Source organism: Lagenorhynchus albirostris, chromosome 7 (assembly GCF_949774975.1).
Source record: "Lagenorhynchus albirostris chromosome 7, mLagAlb1.1, whole genome shotgun sequence".
NCBI classification, from domain to species: domain Eukaryota; kingdom Metazoa; phylum Chordata; class Mammalia; order Artiodactyla; family Delphinidae; genus Lagenorhynchus; species Lagenorhynchus albirostris.
Window position 1 is genome coordinate 19688893 of NC_083101.1, and position 23491 is coordinate 19712383.

The window sequence follows — 23491 nt, forward strand, 5'->3', positions numbered from 1 at the left end:
AGTTTAAACCGGTGGCTGGCCCTTTCATTTAATTAGAGTTATCACGCCCTCCTCTGCTTTGCATAGTAACCCGGAAGCATCTGTCTGTTTCAATGTAAGTTATTGTATTTGGTCTGGCACATTCTAAATGGCACAGTTGTCACCTTCCCATTGTACATGGTTGGCTGAAGCCATTACAAATTATTACCACTTCCAACTTTGTGTCTGAAACACAGCTCCTCCTCCCCTGTCTCATTCCTGTCTTCCAATTTGGAAACCACGGGTAATGTGTTCGTGGGGACACACAGGCTTTCCTCTGGCTCCGCACTCATTCTTGGGTCCTCTGAGTCCTGCCAGCAATGACATGTTGAAAGCTCACTATTAATAAAACCTTTATTGAATAAATGTTTGGTTGCTGGGCCCACAGCGTGATGCAGTACCTTGAGAGGGTGCATTTCTTTAATTTAGTCTTGTGTATTTATCTGACTCAAGCAGATCCTCAAGGTTTTAGAAAATGATGGTGGTTATTTACGGTTCAAATCAAAGAAGCATTTTCTAGGGTGGAAGAGAATGCCTTTATTTGTTTTTTTCAGGATTGATATTTTTATCGTAGAAGATTCCTGCCTCCCGCCTTTAAGCGGGACGGGAAAGAGGTGTAGAATCACTCCAGCGCTAGCTTCTTGTTTCTCCCCCTCCCCCTCCCGACAAACCCAGTTGTTTATGACCTGCCGTAGATTCATCATTTAGATGGAGCTACAGAGATAAGTAGGATTCTTTAACCCCCGACCAATTGGATTTTGTGCGCGGTGCTGCTTCCCACCTCCGCCTTTCTTCAGCCACAAGACACCCGGTCTGTACGCACCTGTCAAGTGCACGCAGCCCCTTGCCTGCCTGTCGGCTCGTGCTTGCCGCACTTGTGCATTTCCTCCTGAGTCATAATCCCGCCCCCCCCCCGCCCCCCTTCAAAGGGCTTTGCACTAAAGCAGGCGTTCCTGGGGATTAGGCTCCAACTGGCTTTCCAGCAAGGTTCTTTGATGACCTGGAAGGGCAGTGTTTGGTCTCCACGGCCTAGGGACCCCGGACTAGTGCCCAGCAAGGACCAGAGAATCTGATTAGAAGGAATGACACTTCATGGCTAGAGGTAGCTGCAGGCTGCAATACAAATCTTTCAAAGCCGATTCTATTTCTTCCTTTTTTCTTTTTCTTTAAAAACCCCCAAGCAAGAATCTGATGTTAATGTTGAGCTCACACAGACTTCTGATTGCGCCCCAGGGCGGGGCCGCCTTTTCAAGATTCCTGTGCTGCAGACATTTCCATTGTACTTTTACAGCAGGCCAGGTGGAAAGGGTGCAAAGAGCAAGAATCAGCCCCTCCATTTGCTTCCCATGCACTCGGGCATTAGCTGCAGGAGGCAGCACCATGGGGTCGGTGCACTTGTGTCTTAACCTTGCTTTCCGGAACGCTACTGGGAAGAGAGGAGGCTGACTTCGTGTGTGTCTACTGTATGCTGGGTGCTTTCTCCCCTCCAGGGAAGGCAGGGAGGTCAGGAGGGTTGTGCCCAAGGAGGTGAAATTGACTAGCCCAGGGTTACCTTTGGGATTAGGAGTTAAGTAGCCCTTTTGCCTTACCTCCCCGCCTGGAACCCAGCCCCAGGGTTATGTACCCGTCCTTCTGGACGGCAATGCCAGCCCCCTGCTGGAAGGCAGGCAGACGGCACATTTTGTGCCTGACATTCAGGGGGCCTTTTAAAAACTATCCAAAGGCTTCATTTTACCAAGTGGGGAGTCTGCTGCTTACATGTCGAGAGAAAGTGGCATCTTTCAGTCCAGCCTGTCGTCAGGCAGAGCCGTTTGTCCGCTGGTGCTCTACGCAGCACTTACCACACCCAGGCCTGTGGCTTGTACTCGGAAATCAGAGATGACCAGTATACAGCCCGTGCCCTCAGGGAGTCACGAGGGGGGACTTGGATCCATCCATGGCCACAGGTCACCAAGTGTTGTTGTTTTTTGTTTTCTTAAATTTATTTATTTATGGCTGCATTGGGTCTTCGGTGCTGCGCGTGGGCTTTCTCTAGTTGCAGCAAGTGGGGGCTACTCTTCGTTGTGGTGCCCGGGCTTCTCATTGCAGTGGCTTCTCGTGTTGCGTAGCACGGGCTCTAGGTGCGCGAGGTTCAGTAGTTGTGGTGCACGGGCTCAGTAGTTGTGGCTCGCAGGCTTAGTTGCTCCGCGGTATATGGGATCTTCCTGGACCGGGGATTGAACCCGCGTCCCCTGCGTTGGCAGGCGGACTCCCAACCACTGCGCCACCAGAGAGGTCCCACCAAGTGTTTTAAGTGCCGTGACATCTGCATGCATCTGCATCCCTGCCACCCTCTCCAAAGCAGCATCGCCCCCACCCCCCAACTCCTCCATCCTTGTACCCTGCTTTAATTTCCTTCAGCACACTTGTCACTACCAGGACATTTTACTGTTTATCATCTGCCTTCCCCACTTCGAGTAAGCTCCATGAGAACTGAAATTTGACCTGCATTACTCACTGACACACCCCCAGCACCTCCACAGTGCCTGGCACACAGTAGGTGTTTTAATAAATAAATATTTGCTGAATGAATGGAATGATCTTACTCCCAATACAATGCTGCTGACTTCAGGATTCCTTGGTTCTTGAGTGGGATTGCTTAAGAAAGTCTGTGGGTTGCAGTGTACTGGGTGCTGGATAGAAAAATCAAGGAAAGCCATAGGCTCTACTGTGTGCTGTACCAGGAAGCTAGTTGTGTGGCTGTGGGCAGATCACGTGACATCTCTGAACCTCAGCTTCAGAACTGTGAAATGGGCAGAGCTACCTCCCACTTGCCTCCTTCCCAGGATGGCCGTAGGGATCAAATGTGTTAATAGGTATGAAAACCTACTGAATAGGAAACCCTCTAATACCATTTAAGTGAAAGACCTTAAACAAAAGTGTGGTCTGTGACGGTGGGCAATAGCTTTTTGTTTTTTTCTTTTTCTTTTTTCAATAAATTTATTTAGGGCTTCCCTGGTGGCGCAGTGGTTGGGAGTCCGCCTGCCGATGCGGGGGACACGGGTTCGTGCCCCGGTCCAGGAGAATCCCACGTGCCGTGGAGCGGCTGGGCCTGTGAGCCACGGCTGCTAAGCCTGCGCATCCGGAGCCTGTGCTCCGCGGCGGGAGGGGCCCCAACAGTGAGAGGCCCGTGTACCGCAAAAAAATTTTTTAAAAATTAAAAAAAAAATTATTTACTTTTTATTTTTGGCGGCGTTGGGTCTTCGTTCCTGCACACAGGCTTTCTCTAGTTGTGGTGAGTGGGGGCTGCTCTTCGTTGTGGTGCGCAGGCTTCTGTTGTGGAGCACAGGATCTAGGTGCACGGGCTTCAGTAGCTGTGGCACGTGGGCTCAGTAGTTGTGGCTCGCGAGCTCTGGAGCACAGGCTCAGTACTTGTGGCGCACGGGCTTAGTTGCTCCGCGGCATGTGGGATCTTCCCGGACCAGGGCTTGAACCCATGTCCCCTGCACTGGCAGGCAGATTCCTAACCACTGCGCCACCAGGGAAGCCCTGGGCAATAGCTTTTTCCAACTCTGCAGCCCAAATTGACCCTAAGAGACCCCTTCAGTTATTTCATTTGTCACTTTGCTTTTAATTTAAAAATCACATTCCCAGAAGCCTGTGTCTGAGATTCCAAAATAGAATCATTTATGCATTCTGCAGCAATCAATGAACCAATTTCGGGTGAGATGTATCTTCTGGCTTTTTATTATTAAAAAAAAAGAAGAAACACTTCAGGTTTCAAGAGACCTCAACATTTCAGGTGAAGGGCAAGTTCCTACTAATCACGTGTATGTTTCAAAGCTGCTCTATCTGAGAATGCATAAACGTTTTTTTTTTCTTCCTTTCCAGTCCCAGCCCCTTTGCCTCTTCCCGCTCCGAGAATTTGTGTTCCTTCTGCTGAATTGGCTGTGGTACTGCTTCAGCTGGCAGCCAGTTTCATAGTTATTTTTCCCTTCTACCTGAGTTTTCATAGTATCAGCATCCTCTCAACTTTGAGTGCAAAGCAGATAGAGCAGAGCCTCCCATAAACAAGTCCCAGGCTGTCCTCTTCACAGTACTTTTAGGCTGCAGGCTACAGGGAAGAACATAGTAAAGTGACATCAAAAGTGTGTTTCCAGACACCCAGGTGTTGGGGCCTTAAAAGTGGTGATTCACAAATTAACAAGCCCCCACCCCCAGACAAGTCTTAACCACTCTGAGGTTTGGGAAGCACATGTTTCTTTTGGATTCCACCCCTTCCCCCTTGCCTCCTTTCCTTGCCTCCACCCCCATTTATATCCACATAAAGACTTGATCAGAAAGGTAGATCGAGCCTGTCCCCATCCTTAGCTGTTTCGGAGCACAATTCCAGATGTGCAAGGTCAGCTGATATATTGGAAAATCAAGGGAAGGGAGGTCTGTACCCAAGAGGTAACTTTTGGAGATGGACCTGGGTTCATGTGACAGTGTACTTGGCGGGGACCTTGAGCAACTCCCTTTGCCTCTCTGTGACTCAGACTCCCACACTGGTGAGCCTGGTTCCCTGTCCTTACAAACAGGTCACTGACGCCGTTGCACATCAAAAGTTTGAGAAATAAGGATGTAGAGGTCCCACTGAAAGGATTGAAACGAAAAATGCTATCGACTGAATTTGCTTGGCTTTGAAAGTTTTCCGTTGTGCCTGTTGAAAAACAAAGAAAAATTCATTTGGAAGAAAACTCTGGAACTTGGCGCTTTCTGATCCATTGTAGATGTTTGAATTGCACAGTCATTTACTAAATGTAATCCATATTCCCACATAGACAGAGTTTCTTTAAAAATGTAATTGCTCCTATTTGGATGTTGGCATCTGCATTTTCATTTTACAGCAGTAATCAAGCCCAGGGATTGAGTGGAATTTTATGCCCCGACCTCCCTTAAAAATGTCGGGAGGCAAGATAGACGCATGGCCCAGAGGCCAGCGTGTGACAGCCTTGTCCCCCATCAGCTGCCTGCCCAACCTTGTTCCCCAGCATCCTTCCCTATTGGGCGCCCCAGGGGTCCTGACGAGGAGGCCGAGGAGTTAGCTGTTTCCAGAACCCATTTAAGCGATTAATGCAGGTGAAAGTGGTGATTTGACAACACGGGCATCCACACCTTAAAAAAAAAACCCTGTAATTTACTTGAACCACTTCTGCAATGGTGTTCTAGGCTTCATTAAGAGGTTTCTGATTAAGAAAAGAAAAGAGTAGAAAAGTGGTCCAGCTATCAGAAGTTAACCTCCCATGTAGGCAGGGAAGCTCCGCCCAGAAGTCCTTGGGGAGGGGTTTTCCTTCTGCCATTTCCATCCTCCCGGCCCCGGATGGAGGGTGTGGTGTCCTCTGGTGTGTCTGGGCCCAGCATGACCTTTATGCTTTTCTTCCTCTCTCTTCCGCCTCCCTCTTCTTTCTTCTTGGGTTCCCCAAACCTCTCCCAGATTTCCCCCAACTCTCCTGAACCCTCTCCCGCTTCCAAGAGTCCTTCCAAATCCTGAGATTTTTAAGTCTGCTGGGCAGGTCAGGATGTTCAGATCGCCCACAAATTCCTTCCCCTCTTCCCCCAAATGTCTGTCTCTTCACCCGTCTCCTAGCAGTGTGGTCTCTGAACAGGATCTGTCCTCCCGTTAGTTTATTTATTTATTTTTATGTATAATTTCAGCTCTTCTCTAGTATTAACAACAACTTTATTTGCCCTGGCTCATCTGTGACCCTCTGATGGTACCTCTCCACTCACTTGCAAATCGTGGACATTTCCCAAGTTAGTAACTTGACCTGCCCCTCTTCTCCATGGTCCCCGTTGGGGGTTGCACCAGCGCCGGCGGGGTTAGACTCTCTGGGACTGACCTCTCCCCAGCGGGTCTCGGTGAGGTCTCACTCCTCCCGCACCATCGCCACTGCCGAACCTCAGAGGCCTCCTCGCTGTCTCCCGTCTTGCTCACCTGCCGCCCAGTCCATTCTGCACCCTGAAAGCAGGGTTAACTTTTTAAACTTGGGTCTGATCCAGCCATGCCCTGCCTAGTGCCTTGCACCGGAGCTGGGAGCCCATGGGGCAGAGGCCGAGCTCCTCACCCTGATGTTCGGGCTGCCCATGATCCGATCCCTTTTTACCCACAGACAGTCCTTTTCTCCGGCTGTTCCCAAGTGCAGTTCACAGTTGGCCAGACAAGCAACACGCGCCCTCCTCTGAAACAAGGCTTTGTTTCTCTCTACCCGTTGACATCCATGGCCCCAGGGCATCCTCCCTGCAGTCCTGCCGCCCACCTGCAGCTGCCCCATCCGCGAGAAACCTTCCCTTCTCCCCTCCCCTTCCTCTGGGTAGTGGCCTCCTTCACTCTGTTGTGACACAGGGTATATACTTCCTAGTGTTTTCTTGTGTTGCTCTGTGGACAGTAATAACCTTTGTATATATAAATTCACTTAAACATCACAACAGCCCTGTCAGGTAGGTACCACGTTTATTTGCTTCATTTTGCAAAACTACAAAGAAGTTGTCACTTGCCTGTTGTCACAACGATGGAAAGTGGCAGAGTCAGGATTTAAACCCAGATTTTGTCGACTTGAGGGAATGTATCCATCACCCCAGCACCGGAAAGAGGCAACATCCTTCTGTGCTTGAACCTGGGCTCTAGAGCCAGACGCACACTCATAAATATGGCCACATGGGGGGTCTTCTGTGTGCCACCAGGAACTCTGCTCGGGCTTCACACACCGACTCTTCACACAGCCCCCCGGGAGAGGAAACTGAGCATCTGGGAGAGGAAGTGACCTGCACGCAGATGGGAGGTCGCAGGACCCGATTTGAACCCAGGTCTTTCTGCCTCCAAAGCATTGCTCTTGGCCACGGCTCTCGACAGCTTCTGAGAAGCGGGGTGTAAGCCACGGTGCTGGCCAGACCTGGGGTTTAGTAAACGTACACTTCTTCCCCAGTTTTTTCCATTTGGCAGGAAAAGCCATGAGGAACCAAACAACCCAGGCCACAGCCGCCCTGCCCCTTCCTGGGAAAGCTCTATGCATGTCGTTGACTAAACCTTAGGGCACTCCTTGCCTCCTTTCCTTGTCCCCCTCTCTTATCTCTCTCACCATGCCCTGACCTTGGTCAGGATTTTATTTTGTGCAGTCTCTGGAAATTCCCTAACTAGATAACTGTGACCTCAACTCAACCCCCATTAGGATAAACCTGTAGCTTACGAAATCATCTCACTGGATGGTGGAGGCTTGAATCTGTCTTGCAGTCTGCTATCTGGGCAGGATGAGGACAGAGTCTCCTCGACCTTGTGTAAAAGACTGGTGGCCATTGCAGACTGGGTAAATCAAAGACCGTTTTATTCAGTTCATAGGAAACAGGAGTAGAAGAGTCTGTTTGGGCTTTTAAAAATAAAATGTGTGTGTGTGTGTGTGTGTGTGTGTGTGTGTGTGTGTATGTGTGTGTGTGTGTTAATGACCTAAGAGATACGGCGTCAATTTAGAAAACTTAGAAACCCCAGAAAAACACAAAGGAAAAAATACCCCAGATCTTGATAATCTCCTCTACCCAGAAATTGTCATTGTGGACAATTTGATTCCTGTCTGTTCAGTTCCCTGTGTGCCTATGTGTGTGAATTTGCACTGGGAACCCTCTATAAAACTGCCACTCTGAACATAGTCATGGATCCTGCCTCTTTCACCAGACAATGTATATCAGGACTGTTTTCCCACCTTGATAAATGTTTCTCGAAAATGATTTTTAATGATTGCATAATATAACATAGCAACGGGGTTCATGGTTTATTTAACTAATTTCTTCTTGTTGGACTGTTTTTTTAAAAAAACATTATCCATATTTCTGCTTTAAACATCCTTGCACATTAATCTTTAAGCACATCTCTAATAATTCTTTGGACTGTCTCTCTAGAGGTGGCATTGGCTCAGGGGATAGGCAGATTTTTAAGGCTTGGGTAGATGTTGCCAAAGTGCTCTTGGGAAAGAGTTTGTTTTTATTACAGTCCCTTCGCCCAACATTAGCAATGTATAAGACGCCTCATTTTTCCTCAGCCTTGCCAACACTGGATATTGTATTTCTTTTCCATTTTTGCCAATCTGATCGACAAAATGTATCCTACTCTGATTTGCATAATTTAAATAGTGAAGCTGAACTGCTTTGCGTGTATTGTTTGTATAGCTGTATATACATATATATGGTGTATAGAATATATCATATATTAGATACATATATAGATATATAATACATATATAAAACATTTATTTGGTGTATAACTTTTTGATGTTTTTTGCCCATTAAATCACAAGAATTTGACATCTCCATGTCGTCAGATCTATCAGCCTTTTTCTTTATCTTATCTCCTGGGTAGATTGTTAGGAGGTGGTTGATTCCTCCACCTTGAATTCAGATTCTTCAGTCTAAGGGTGAATTAAATTGGAAGCCCATCCCCGTGTTAACTGAAAATGCACAGAAAGTGATGACGAACAGGAATGTGGAGAGTCAGCAAGGAGAATACTCCCCATCCATGTATCCACTCGTGCACTGAGAAAATGATACTGATATAAACTGATTTTCCTGATGGATGGATGCGCTATGGACATTAATTCTAGACAGCAAAGCAGTCCATTGCAAACCCATCGAGGCGCATCTGGTGCTTATTTATGACTCCTAGAATCTTGTTAGTTCCTCCTTAAAGGAAAAAAGAAAAGAAAAAAGAGACAAAATTTAAAAGAACATTTGTAAAGTAATTTACTTAAATTATAAGAGACTAAAAGCCAGGCTTAGTGGATAATTGAAGAATTGCATTAAAAAGGAATCAATATCTTTCTGGAATCGCTCTGTCCTCATCTTGTGAATTGTTTTGCAAAGGGAGGGTCACTCTGTCACTATCTTGGAAATTTCTCATGACATTATCACCAAGGACACCATTTTTTTCCCTCTCTTTGATCCTTCATGTTTTTCCTTTTCGCACAACCTTAGCTCACTAGGACATTTAGGGGCAAAGATACTGGAGAGCAGAGGTTTTGAAATTTCAGGTCCCCGTTCCAGCCTCTGGGATCCTGGCATTCCCAGCACTGGAGCAAAGGTTTCCTTCTGCATCTTCACACTGAGCCTTTGGAGAAGGTCAAACTCAAAGAAAAGAGAATGAGGGGAATACACAGTTGATTTTTGAAAATCTACTTAGTAAGTTCCCAATTAAAGGCAAGTTTAAACATCATTAAGAAAACTGAAAAGGAGAAACGATGCAGATATTCGCACCCTCCTTAACTAGTCATCACTTCTCTGCCATCTCCCCTGGCCTTTATCTACATGTATTCACATTTCCTCAGTGGTTTAATTACCTTTCTCCTTTCATTTTTGCTTCATACGTCTGTGAAAAATACCTCTGCTTCCAACTGCGTATAGAAGATGTCTAATCCTTGAGATGTCCTTTAGCATTCATTCATCCACTTGACAGTTGTTTTACTGAGCACCTTCTATGTGACTGGTGTGATTTAACACCCTCTTTAAACTCTACATATCCCATGTACTTATTTGTTAATATATTTGTAATTAATATTACTTCCTACTTCAAAACTAACTGAGTGACTTTACCTAAAAAGCATATCGTGAAAGAGGCACGTGAAAGAGGAATCAGAAACCATGTTGAAAAGGGTAGTGTGTGTGTGTGTGTGTGTGCGCGTGTGTGCGTGCACTCACATGTGTTCACACACACAGGCATGTGTGAGGTGGTGCCTTTATAGGAATATTTCATATTCAAATGGAATTTTGAGCTTCCTAGCAACCAAGGTAAAAAGAGAAATTAATACATTTTTTTTAGATTCTATAGAGAACTCATTGGTACTTCAGGAGAGGTAAAATTCCTCATTGGCAGTCAGTTTCAAGAGGAAGGAGGTCAATTTCAGGAGGAAGGCAATTTCAATTGCATTTTTCATTGTCTCTCATTTTATGTGGAATCACCCACAATCTCCTATCTTTCATATTTATTGATACATCTGTGACCAAACCAGAAGAATTTCCTGTCTTCTCTGTCTATTGAGAAAGATGAGGATAAAATAATCACTTATATAAGTGAGTATGCTGAGATATGTACTTTCAGGAACCGGGAGCAGCACGTGCAAATAGCTTGGACCACTTGATACTATAAGGAAGGCTAGGTGGCAGGGCAGGAGATAAGGCTGGCCGTGCAGCAGGGTCAGCTCTGCAGGCCTGAGAGGCACTGGGAGAGTTTGGAGCAGGGCAGGGAATGGTCCACTTGCATTTTAAAAGGGTGTCCGGACACCCTGCAGAGACTAATTTTGAAGGCTGAGAGGGGAGGCTGGAAAGCTGTTGCAGTTAGTGGTCCCTGTAAGAGGCAATAATTAACACAGACAAAAATGTGGTGTGGAGGAAGGAGCTCTGAAGACAGAGTGTTCATTAGGGCTTTACTTTCTCTTGACATTAAAATATGCCACAGGGGCAGAGAGTCCACACACCAATTTCTGTCCTCCCTCAAAGTGGGGCTAATGGGGAGGGTCTTCCCAGTGCCTATGGCTGCACCTGGGACCAGCTCAGGGTTCAAGAGTACAAGGCCTCTCATTTATTTACAGCCTGTAAGTCCACGCTCCCTTTTCAGATCCTCTCCTTGTCCATCTTGGGAGGCCAAGACGTGGGATTGCCCTTGTGTTATTTGAACCTTCTTGAACTACTGGTAAGAGATGCATGAGTTTGGAGAAGCCAAGATTCAAGTCCAAGTCCAGCCTCTTATCCTCTCTGTGACCTTACATAAGACACTTCAGCACCCAGATGTTCTTTCTTCATATGTGCAGTGGGAAGAATAAAACGCGTGGTCATTGCACTAATTTTGCTGTTGTCAATAATATTAACCACCATTTGCTGGGCACCTGCTATATGCCATGCCCAGTGCAAGGTGCTTTGTGTACATTACCTTGTCTGTCCTCATTTTGTCCACACAGCTCCGTAAGGGTAGGAATTAGTAGCCCCATTTAACAGGTGAGAAAGCTGAGGCTTGGAGGGCTTAAGGAACTCGCCTGAACTCTCATAGCTAGGAAGACGTGGAACTATGTCTGGGAATGGTTTTCTAGTGAGTATACCTTTTACTTAAAAACTCTCGGTGGGGGAAAAAAAAAAAACTCTCGAGGGGTCCTCCCCCTCAGCCACCTTTTTATTTTGATGCTTTATAATACTTTGGTCCCCGGAAGGGATTGGAAGATAGAGCCAAGATTTGCCTAAACGGGGAGATTTCTGCAGCCTGTGGAAGAAGGCATGAAAGAGGATGGATCCCTGCGCCACAGTGAGCTCTGCTTCAGGAAAAGATCGCTGCACAGCCCTCACCCAGTCTCGTCCACAGCGCCCATAGATGGGGGGCATTCAGGCCTCCTATAGGTCCAGGTTTCACAGTGCTGCCCCCTGCAGGTAGTTATAGGAACTACACAGAGAGGGACAGGGTTGCATATGAAAAAAAGACAGCCCACTGCCTCAGGGATTCCACTTTTCTCTGGTGTAGAGAATTAGATGCACGTGTGCACCAAGATGCACGTAAAAGTATGTTATCGCAGATTGCTCGTGCTGGCAAAAGTGAGAAGCAACATAAATGTCCAGCAATAGGGGAGTGGGAATTCAGTGGTTGTGCATCTCTGCCAGGGAATGCCATGTAGTGTTGGAAGAGGTGATCTTTTGAGGAAAGAGCTTCAAAATATATTTTTTAGCTGAAAAAAAAAAAGATACCAATGAAATCTTAAGTATGAGTCAACCTGTGTAAACCTCAGACAACAATAGTTTTGTGTGTGAACATCCACGTGTTTGTAAAATGCACACAAGAAGTCGGGAAGGACAGACACCAGAATGTAGCTGTGTGTGATTACCATGGATGGTGAATTGAGACTTCTACTCTGGGTTCTCTATAATAATAACACCTAACCCTTCTGTACCTCTTACCTATCTTCCAGGCACTAAACACTTTATTTATATTAACTAATTTAATCCTCACCACTGCCCTGTAAGATAATACTACTATTATCCCGTCTTACGCCTGGGAAACTGGGGTACAGACTGGCTAAGTAACTTGCCTGGGGTTGCCATCGGCGGGTAGCAGAGCCAGGATGGGAATCCTTGCAGCCCTGCTTCAGAGCTGCGGCTCTTAACCATTCCCTCTTCTGCTTCTGGCTCCGAATTCCACGTGTGTCTGAGGTGTGTATGCTCACGTGAGTGTGCAGAAGCATGGAATGGTGACCCAGGGCTGCCTGAGCCCCAGGCTAGTGGACTGCTCTTTCTGTGGCCTCATTTGAACAAATTCCTGGCGGCTGCCTGGCATCTCGAAAGCCCAGGGAATATCTTGAATGAATGAGCAAATGAATGAAATGAATGAATGGGAAAGTAAGTGAAGGAGAGGGAACAGGGGAGGGTATAAAGAAAACAGAACATGCATTGTGCCTTAAGGAACTTGTCTTGTAGTCTAAGAGACAGAATGTATGAAGATGATGCAGAGGCTATAGTATAGATGGCAACAAAAACATACAAGTGCGCTGGGTGCTCTCTGAGAAGGGGAGTCACTCACTATCTAGGAAGGCTTCTTGGAGGTGGTGGGAAAAGGGCTGAGTGTCAAAGGCGGGGCTGATATGAGGAAGTGTGGATTAAAGGAAAGAAGGACGTTTCTGAAGAGGAGGAAAGTTGGGAGGGAGGGGCTAGGGTTGCTCATGTATTTGTATTCATGTAGATGGGAGGTTTAGAGAATTTCTAGGGCTTTTGTTTGGGAGAAGAAGCTGGCAGACTTAGGAAGGGAATTCATGTGCATTTAGTGCCTACTCTGTGCTATGTACTATATAGGTAGTTTACATTATCTTAATAATCCTTACAACAGTTGCATTTTAAATGCAGAAACAGGCACAGAGAGGTTAGGTTATTTGCTCTGTGCCACACAGCAGGTCAACCTCAGAGCCAGGATTGGTGCCCAGTGAGTCTGAACCCAAAGCCCAACTAGGCAAGGTGGGGTCAGGAAGAGCAGGGTAGCACATCCTTCCCTCTCTTCCCCATCACTGACCTGGGTCTTAGACCAGCTCCCCTTCCTGAGTTTGAGTGATCTGTTCCCCAGAAGAGAAAACCTTGCCCTGAAATAAGCTGGATGACTCACCATTATATGTCCTTACTCGAGACTTTTCTGAAACACTTCTTTTGTATCTGTCCCTCCAGACAATAGTCTAATGGTCTTGTGACCTTGTGCTTGCACTTTGGTGCATGTTTTCGAACACAGGAGCATGTGTGCATCTGCTGTACTAACACCCTGCCCCCCAGTCCCTTCACATTGTAGCTATCTCCAGTCTATTTCTCAGTCCTCTGCTGAGCAGAGAATTCTATCGCCTGGACTGTGATTTTGGGGTGTCAGAGTCAGCTCTGAAGAGCTGAGTGAGGCAGATTTGCCTCCTGAGAGCATTAATCCACGTAGCAAGTTATTAAGTTTGAAGACATACACATATAGTTTACAGTTCTAGAATCATAGCATGTAGTCTGAGTAGTCATCTGGTGATGGGTCGTATCTTAGCCATGCCATCTGCCGGGTCAGATCGAGATTTCCGTGATCTGACCTGGTGGAATGCTGGTTAAGCCCCTCGGTCAAGTTTCATCAGTACATGTGATAACACGCAGGGGAGCAGAGGACTCTGGTGACGGCTCTTGCTTGCCGTGGACTTTCCCTAGATCTCATGGGATTTTTTTAGCCTTAGCTCATTGGATTCTTAAGTATCAGGCACTGTGCTGATAGAGTTCCTCTACCTAAAGGGAGAGTAGAAAAGGGATCTTCATTTTACAGAAGGGAAACAGATGAACAGAGAGGTTTGGTAACTTTTGTGAGGTGGCACAGCTTATAAGCAGTTGATTCAGGAGACCGGCTGATTCTGCAGGTTGCTGTAACAGGAGAGGGGTGTGGTTGACAGTCACCCACAGTCACAGGCAGAGCATGCAGGCTGCTTTAAGGTAGCTTTTGGATGTGATTTACCACACATGAGCAGCTGCCTACAAAGAGCAGGCTTCCCTGATTGTGCAGCGGTTGAGAGTCCGCCTGCCGATGCAGGGGACACGGGCTCGTGCCTCGGTCCGGGAAGATCCCACATGCCGCGGAGCGGCTGGGCCCGTGAACCATGGCCGCTGAGCCTGCGCGTCCGGAGCCTGTTGCTCCACAACGGAAGAGGCCACAACAGTGAGAGGCCCGTGTACCAAAAAAAAAAAAAAAAAAAAAAAGAGCAGGGAAACATAGTTGTAGTCCCACTGGAGTGTGTCCCCACCCAGTCCTCAGGTCCCTTTGAAGGTCCCTCTGCTGCCCATGATAGTGCCGAGTTGGGGGTGCATCCTGCAACACCCGAGGTGCTCCGTCTGCTCTCCTGGTGTTTTCTTAAACCCTTTTGGTCCCTCCCAATTGATATGGAACCTCAGAGCCTCCAGGTTCAAGATCTGGTTCAGGGACCTGATAGCAACTTCTTTTCTTCTAAATACAGCAATGAACCAGAGGACATTGACGTTTAACTTGGGGCAGGACCTTAGCAATCAGAGATTCCAGCCTGTTCATTGCCAGTTGGCAAAACCGAGGCCCAGCAAGAGGAGGACGTAGCCCCCGACCACCCAGCAGGACAGGGGCACAACAGGGACATGCCTGGGTCTCGGTTTCACAGCCAGAGTTCCTTCTACTTTGCCCTACTGCGTAGGGCTGCTTGCTCCTGAGGCTCGCCAGTGAGAGAAGCCACCAGTTCTGTGAAATGAATGGCCTGGGCACCTAACCACGCTATCCTCCAGATGGCCTGAGCCTCGGGGATCAAGGTAGCAATGGTGAGTAAGTGTGGAAGGCAGGCGGAAGGGTTGTCAGGGCAAGAAAGCACCAGCCAGCTCTTTTTAGGAATTAACCCCTCCGTTCAGTGACCCCTTTTAAAATAAGCAAGCGATTGTTTGTAAAAAAAGGAGACCAGAAGGCAATGAGAAAGTAGAAACTGAATTCCTAGACCATCCCCTCCTCGCCTTCCCTGCGTGACGCACAAGGTTTAGTCAAAGCACAGTGGATGGAGGCCTTCCCTCTGGGTTCTAATGGCCACGGCACCAAGACCATATTCCCAGAGCCTGCTTGGATGTGGAAAGTGCTGTCTCAGGAATCTCGTTTTTCCTTCAGTTTTGCCAGGGAGATAAAGATGGATGATGATACTCGTGCTCTCCAAGACCCAAGGAAAGCCTGTATTTACCCCCCAAAGAGCCAATGTCAGAGGTTCCAGAATGGGCTAGGCTTGAGTGGCCGTCAGATTTCCTGGTCCCACAGGCTTGTGATGGGGAAACTGAGGTGCAGAGGCGAAGAGGCTTGTCCAGGGCTGGCCTCCTGTGTCTGGGCTGTACCCTCTCAGTCCCTTCCCATCTCGGGTTGCCAGTGTCCCCTTCTGTACCACACTGGGGACGGGCAGCACTTGGGAGACTCAGTGACCTCCCAGGCCCTCTCCGGCGCCAGCTCTCCCTGGTGTTCTCATCAATGTCATTAACATCCTCTCCGTTCTCAAGGTTGCTGCTTGCCTATTTATAGAACTGACCAAGAGAATGCCACTCCTGCCAGCCATACAGAATACAAATCATGCACTGTGCGTTGGTTTTCATTCTCTCAGGCACCTCTTTTCTTTCTTTTTTTTTTTTTAACTCCTTGGACAATGCTTATCTACACCTGGTTTCCCTTCTCAATGCGGACACTCCTGGGAGGAGAGGCGAGTGGGCTCTGCTGCCTGCTGGTCCCCCACTGTGTGCAGAGGCCCGGCCCTCAAGCACACTGTTTCCTTTAACCCCCGCAATCCTGAGAGGTGGGCATTGTCTGCGTCCCACGTGTGCTGCTTTCAGAGAGGAAGCAGCCGGCCCCAGGGCTCCTGACCTACAAGTGACAGAAGCGACTTAAATCCAGTTCTGCCCAAATGCACAACGTCCATTCTTTCCACTTGCCTTCCCCGTTCCTAATTCCAGCGCCGCCTTCTGGATCAGATGAGGAAGGTGGCTGCGGGATGATGCCTGTGCTCGCTCTGGTTCCTTTGGAGGCCATATATGTGCTTTCTCATCCAGTCAGGGCAACCAGGCTTTTCTGAGGACCTCCTGTGCGCCTGACGGAGCCTTGTCTCTCTCCAGGCTGTAGGTGCCGTGAGGATGTGCCCACTTTGCTCTCTCCAGGCCCAGCACACAGTAGGATGGGTCAGCCCTTGTTGATGAGTGATGGGGCTCAGACTCACCGTCTGTCCAGGGAAGGGAGCAAAGAAGAGGCAGGCCAGTTGCAGCAGCATCAGAGCTGCAGCAGTGCCTTCACGGAGGAGGGAGCAGGGGGCAGGGCAGAGGGTCCGGAAGACCGCTCAGAGGCTGCAGTGGCTTCTGCGGGTGGTGTTCATGCCCTGGGTTCTGGCAGAAGCCCACTTGGTCTACGGCTTCCTCCATCCTGCACCTCAGACTTCACAGAGGCTTTATTTTCCCAACTGTTCTGTCAGGGAAGTCCCAAGGAATGTGAAAAGAACACTGGACAATCTTTCTCTGCTCATCTTCTCAAAAATCTATTTCACAGGGCTTCCCTGGTGGCGCAGTGGTTGAGAGTCCGCCTGCCGATGCAGGGGACACGGGTTCGTGCCCTGGTCCGGGAAGATCCCACATGCCGCGGAGCGGCTGGGCCCATGAGCCATGGCCGCTGAGCCTGCGCGTCCGGAGCCCGTGCTCCGCAACGGGAGAGGCCACAACAGTGAGAGGCCCGCGTACAGGAAAAAAAAAAAAGAAATCTATTTCACAAGCAGGATTTTGGAGAGCTGCCATCCTCTCGTTATCCCTCCACCCGTTATCCCTCCAGCTTGCCCGTCCTCCTCTGGAAGAGGTTCAGATGTCAGAGTGTCCAGTCCTGTGGCCCAGTGTCCTTGTCTGGCAACCCCGCCCAGCCAGGGCTCCCCACTGTCTTTGAAAGCCCCACCCTTGACCCCTTTTGTCTGCCAAGAGAACTGGGGGGTCAGTAGAACACAGTGCTCCACGGATTCAGAGAGCTAAGTGCCTCCCCACCCTTTTATGTATGTTGCTGTTTTCTAGCATTGAACGCAATATACCTTCATTCCGGAACATTTGGAAAATATTGAGAAACAGGAAGGACAAAATAATAATCACCCAGAATTCTGCCACCCCGAGAGAAACACTGCTGGCATCTTGGCACGTTACTCCTCTGTTTCATTTTTTTTTTTCCTGTGTAATTTTTCTCTTAACATAACTGAGACCACACTGTAAGACAGGATTTATATCCTTCTGACCGCACTTAACATTAAAATGTATCACACATCCGTGGCCTTACAAATACTCTGTAATGATTGTAAAATGCGATTTTAACGGCAGCGTGAATTTTCCCACTTGCAGGTGCTATCTGTCATTGGCTCAGGAGTCCCAGGTTTAGGGGTTTGTTTGCTGTTAATCCCAGTGCTAAGTGACCGTCTCCCTGAATAAAGGGCTTCATGTCAGTACAGGTGCAGCATGGGAAAGCAGCATGGCTGCTCCCAGGGCTCAGAGTTTGGGTTCACCTCTCCCTGTGGCTCTTCCATCCCCACACTAGAAAGTGTTGAGTCAAGGTGGTATGCACACTCAAAATTAGTTGCCGTACGAAAGGAACCCCCTACTAGCTGTGCAGGCAGGTTATTTCCCTTGTTTCCTTCCACTAAATCATGCAATCCCTCTCCCACTGAATTGGATTCCACGCGGATTTCAGGAGATAAAGCAGGTACAGAGCCGAGGGTCTCATACATACAGGCCCTTTATCATTGTTAAGCTATCATTAGTATCAGTATTTTTATCTCTTGACTCTCTTGTCTAGTAATTTATCGGGGTCACCAAGACCACCCCCAGTTTCCATAAGGGCTCACGGGTTCAGCATATGATTGAGCTTGTGGCTAAGATTTGTTACAGCAAAAGGATACACAGCCCAGTGAGCACAGGAGCAGCAGGCGAGGCAAAGTCTGCGGGAAGCCAGGCAGAAGCGTCTGAGTCCTCTCTGTGCAGTCACACAGGATGGGCTCGATCCCTCCAGCACTGAGTTGTAACAACACGTGTGAAACGTTGTCTACCAGGGATGCTCACTAGAGACTCAGCACCAGAGGTGGGCACCTCCGTCTGTACCCACATCCCAGACCCCCACGTGGTTTGCACAAATAATCCAGGCACGGCAAGCTGCCCTTATTAGTTAGGGAATGGTGGGGACGCTCAGAATGCAAGTTCCCAGAGGCCCGCCCAGCAGGCCCTCGTAAGGATGCAGTTGTAGGCCTGCTCTGTTAACTCCGTTCTGCACAGGTATGCTGAGAGGTCCTATTCCATGTGTTTGGACTACTTCAAGATGGGGGCCGGAGTGGGGTGAGACAGGTGTTCTCATTTCCATAGGACAAAATTGAGGGCTAGTAAAGGGAAGACATTTACGAGCTGGTCGCCTACTCCATGTACGGGGGCCTGAGAGGAAGCAATTTCCGGATAATCCCTCACCGTCCCCTTTCCTGCTAACTTGTGTGTCTCTCTCTCTCTCTAGGCTCTCAAGGGCTCCAAGAAGCTGGTGCTGTCGGTGTACTCAACGGGGCGCATCCCTGGCGGCTACGTCACCAACCATATCTACACCTGGGTAGACCCCCAAGGCCGCAGCATCTCTCCACCCTCGGGCCTGCCCCAACCCCATGGCAGCACCCTACGGCAGCACGAGGGTGACCGGAGGAGCACCCTACACCTCCTGCAAGGCGGGGATGAGAAGAAGGTGAGCCTCTGGGCCTTGGCCTCGCCGGGCCTCCTGGAGGTGGAGGGCTGGGAATGGGGGCCTGGCCATGAAGACCACATTCTCCTTGCCAAGCCCAGAATAGGGAAGTTTCTTAGAGGCCGGAAGAAGGGGGTTGGGCTGTAGGGGCTCTGGCCTTCGTCTCTCCCTCAAGTCCCAACTGAAGGGTCTTTTCATTTTAACCTATGCACCACTTATCGTAATTCACACTCAGCTGCTGCAACGAGAGCCCGAACACCGTGGTTTAAATAAGCTGGATTATCTGCCCCTCACATAGCAGAGTAAAGGGGGCCATCTAGGCTGATGGGGCAGCTCTGCTCTCTGTCTGCCATCCTCTGGGATACCGCCCCCTTCTGGTTGAAGCCTAGTCCCCCTGTAGCCCCTAGAGTGGAAAGAGGAAGAGAGAAAGCTCGGATGATTTACACTAGAGATGATTTAAAACTTCTCAGTGGTCCAGACCCAGGCCATGGGCACACGCAGCTGCCAGGACTCCAAGCTCCACAGGGCGCCCTTTGCAGTGTGGGTCTCAGGTTGTAAGGAAGAGAAACCAGAAACCGGTCCTGGTCACCTTCCACAAAGTCAGAATTTACTGGAAGGCTGTGGGCAGCCCCAGAACTGAAGCTGAGGGACTCAGGGTGCAGTCTCCAGGAAGAAAGGGATCCCCATGGTTTCTGTTCTCTGCATCCTTCCCCTCAAGATTCATATTCCAGGGAGGGAGCACCTGATTGGCTGGCGGGGAGGTGCCCTTTGATTGACAGAAACACCAAGACTGTGGCCGGTGGAGGAGGGGTTGTAGCCCAAAGCACCATGGGGTGTTGTAACCTGAAGAAGACGGCCAGGGCCATCAATAGATGCCCCCTACAGAGCCTTCCTCCCTGAGACCATGACTGTTTCTTTAGAAAGGACTGAGAGATGGTCCCCCTGATATTTAAGGTTCACTCCGGGTGCTGTTTGCATTGCGCCCTATGGTTGCTCCTGGGACCAAGAAAGTCATTCCTGTAAGCATGACTTTGGTGTGACCATGACCATGGTCAAAGCATGACCATGACTTTGGTCTCTGGTGTTTTAAGACCCTGACACAGCTTGGGGCTCTGAGCCAACCGCCTTCCCTCTGGAGACTGTTTCTCAGCTCTCTTTTCCTGTCCATAAGACCATAACATTTATTTAATGTGTTTTGTGTTCTTTGCTCAAATGTCGATATGCAGGAAGCAGCAGAGATGGCGGGGGCTTCTGTGCCAGGCAAGAGGCAGTGGGGTAGCCACTTCGTACACACCGTCAGAGCCTGCCTGGGCTTCTTCAAGGTGGCCAGGGTTGCAGAGGTGGGCTTATATCCCCCTCCCCGCCTGGCCATCTTGAGAAAGCGGCACAGCCTGTGGCATTGAGTCATTTTCAAGGCCAGCCTTCCAGGGTGGGTAGTGAACTTTATCTTTTTCTCAAGCTCTTCCCTGTATAGGGCATGGACTTAGAATAGTAAGAGCTCACCATGTGCTGGCTCTGTGCTTACAGCATCTCACTGAATCCTCGTGGCTTCCCCATGGGGTAGGTGTCCTTATGCACATTTTACAGATGCAAAATCCGACATTCAGGGGGCACTGCGGCAACTAGGACGCATTGAGCGAGTCAGCCCACACTTAGTGAGCACCTATGCCCGACGCTGTTATGGGAGGTGGGAATGGAGAAATGGGCAAGAGGCATGAAGCCTTGCTCTGGGGAAGCTTCCAGTGAGTTTGGAAGTCATAGGAGGCATGAGACAAAAATTCAGAAATGAGCATAAATAAGCAAGGTAATTAAGGTGGTGAAGATTGATGGAAGGAAATGAAATCAGGAAGTGGGTTAGAGAGTGACGCGGAGGGAGGCTCTGCTTCAGATGAGGTGGGCGGGGAAAACCTCTCTGAGGAGACGACTTCTGAGCAGAGACTGAGAGAGGAAGATGGAGCCGTCACGTACCGTTCTGAGCACTGAAAATGCCGGGCAGCAAGGACAGCATGTGCAAAGGCCCTGAGGTGGGAATGAGCATGGCATCTTCAAGTCTTAGAGAGAAGGACCCTGCCACTGGAATTGAGTGGGTGGGAGGATTGGGAGGGTGTAAGGTGCCCTCGGGGAGTCTCAGAGTAACGTATATAGGAATGTAGAGGGCAAAGGCTAAGGGAATCATGCTCCAGGGAGGACCCAGATACCTCAGGAGGCAGGAAATACCCTGAACCACACCAGAGAAGCCTCCACAGATTTTATAGCTCCAGGTTGAAGCTTCTACACGCCCCGACCCCGTTCCTCCTTTTGCTGACACAACATGGAGCCCCCGTTTTCCTGTTGAGGAAGGGCATGGGGGAAATGTCTCTGGAGCCCTCACTTCTGGCCCCCTGGCCTGATTCTCTTCTCTCCGGCAGCCTGGTCTCAGCTAATATTCCAGATAGCCATGACCAGACTCCCAGACTTCCCGTGCCAAACTTCAAAAATCCTAACCTCAACCCCAGTGGGAACACACCTTCTAGGGAAATGAGTTCTCAGGGCAATAGTGATGTAAAAATCACATGTAGCAAAATTACCCTTGAAAACCTCCTAAGCTGTCCACTGAAGCTGGTTTTGGTTTTGCAGCCCTTGCTAGGAATGCCCTTCTCCACACTGAAGTGTGAGAACCACCCCATGAGGCTGAAGGAAGGAACAGAAGGGAAGGACACAGGTAGCGCCTCTGGGAATCAAGCCTGTCTGCTCTCAAGTCACCGTCACATCGTCAGAGGCGAATAGGGTGCAGAGTTGTTCAGTGTTCCAGCTTTCCATTCTGGGCTAGCCACCAGCCTCTGTATGAAAAAACTGGAACAGATCTGTTGTGGGAGTTAGATAGTATGGGGTCAGCGTGGCAGGGAGAGTAAGACACTGGAACCAGGCTGCCTGGGTTCAAGTCCTGGCTCCACCACTTGCCAGCTGTGTGACCTTGGATAAGTTACATAACCTCTCTGAGCCTGAATCTCCTCTTCTATAACATGGAGACAGTGGTAGGGCCTCCTCTCCCCACCCTGTGTAAAGGCTTTTGGTTCTGGGCCCTGGTACGCCCAAAGTGCCTGGATCAGTGCCTGGCACAGTGGAGGTGCTCAGTAAGTATTTATTACATGAAAGACAATTAAAATGCAGGGCTCAAAGTCCCCTACTGCCCCCTGCCAGGGTCACTGGCCCATGAGCTAGTGAGCAAGTCTCAGTGGTTTATTGGTCCCAAGGCCCCGCTCCAGGCTGAGCAGGCAGACCCTCTGCAGCAGCGGCTTCTCCCCCAAGCTCATGCCTTCAGCAGCCACAGAGATAAGGAGGGGCCTGCCCCTTAGCTCAGGCTGGGGCCCAGCTGGGAATGGAAGGCGAGGAACCTTTGGGACCGGCTCTGAAGAAAAACCTACAGGTTTCCTGTGTTTCTCCTTTACCATCACACTCACAGCGCTTCTGACACCAGATGTGGGGTTGGGGGGTGGGGTCTCCCACCAAGCAATTCTCTGTGACACCAGCTGGATGTCTTACAATTTAACTCAATTCTGACACTGTCTACCTGGAGAGTGTCCAGTCCCACAGGTTAAGGACTCAGTCCCGTGAAACAACCCCCCACCTGTCCCCACTTCAGATACCAGTTGCAAGTCCAGGTTATCAACTGTGCTTCCGACTGATGGGCTGTAACTCAGAGGTTCCCCTGACCCCGTCTCAGCTTTGATTAATTTGCTAAAGTGACGCACAGAACTCAGGAAAACAGTTTACTTACTGTGCACCAGTTTATTATAAAAGGATACGGTAAAGGATACAGATGAACGTCCAGATGGAAGGGATGTGTAGGGCAGGTTATGTGGGAAGGGGCGCAGAGCTTCCATGCCCCCTCCAGGTGCACCACTCTCCCCGTACCTCCACCTGTTCACTGACCCAGAAGCTCTCTGAACCCCACACTATTGGGATTTTTGTGGAGCCTTCATCATGTAGGCATGATCAATTTTTTAAAATTTTATTTATTTTTTTTGGCCTCGACGGGTCTTAGTTGCGGCATGCGGGATCTTCAGTGTGGTGCGCGGACTCTTCATTGTGGCACGTGGGCTTCTCTCTAGTTGTGGCGTGCAGGTTTTCTCTCTCTAGTTGAGGCGCGCAAGCTCAGTAGTTGTGGCACGCAGGCTTAGTTGCTACCCACGACATGTGGGATCTTAGTTGCTACCTGCGGCATGTGGGATCCCTGACCCGGGATCGAACCCGCATCTCCTGCATTGCAAGGTGGATTCCTTACCGCTGGACCACCAGGGAAGTCCCATGCACGATCAGTTATTTAACTCCACTTCCAGCCCCTCTTCCCTCTCTGGAGAAATTGGGGTGGGTCTGAAAATCCCAAGCTTCTAATCATGGCTTGGTCTTTCTGGGGACCAGCCACCCTCCAGGAGCCCAATCAGAGTCACCTCATTAGAACAACAGATGCGCTTAGTGCTCTTATCACCTAGGAATTTACAAAGGTTTCAGGAGCTCAGTGCCAGGAACGAAGACAAAGACAAAATATATATTTCTTAGTATAAATCACAGTATCGCACCTGGTATCAGAACGCCCTGACTGTGTGACCTTGGGTGAGTCACTTAACCTTGGGTGAGTCACTTAAGCTTCCCTAGCCATGGTTTGGGGATGGTCATAGCAGCCATATGGGGCTGTTTCAAGAATCAATAAACCATGTGCACAGAGGATAGTGCCTGGGGCATAGTAAT

General features: G+C 49.2%; 1 protein-coding gene across 5 annotated transcripts in view; it reads left to right on the plus strand.

Annotated features, from left to right (window-relative positions):
- WHRN (whirlin) overlaps positions 1-23491 on the plus strand; it is an 87763-nt gene that overhangs the window by 4951 nt on the left and 59321 nt on the right. For all 5 annotated transcript variants that reach the window (XM_060153323.1, XM_060153324.1, XM_060153326.1 and 2 more), the window contains exon 2: positions 18548-18766. In XM_060153323.1, coding sequence (XP_060009306.1) covers positions 18548-18766 — 219 coding nt within the window. The remainder of the gene's footprint in view (positions 1-18547; positions 18767-23491) is intronic.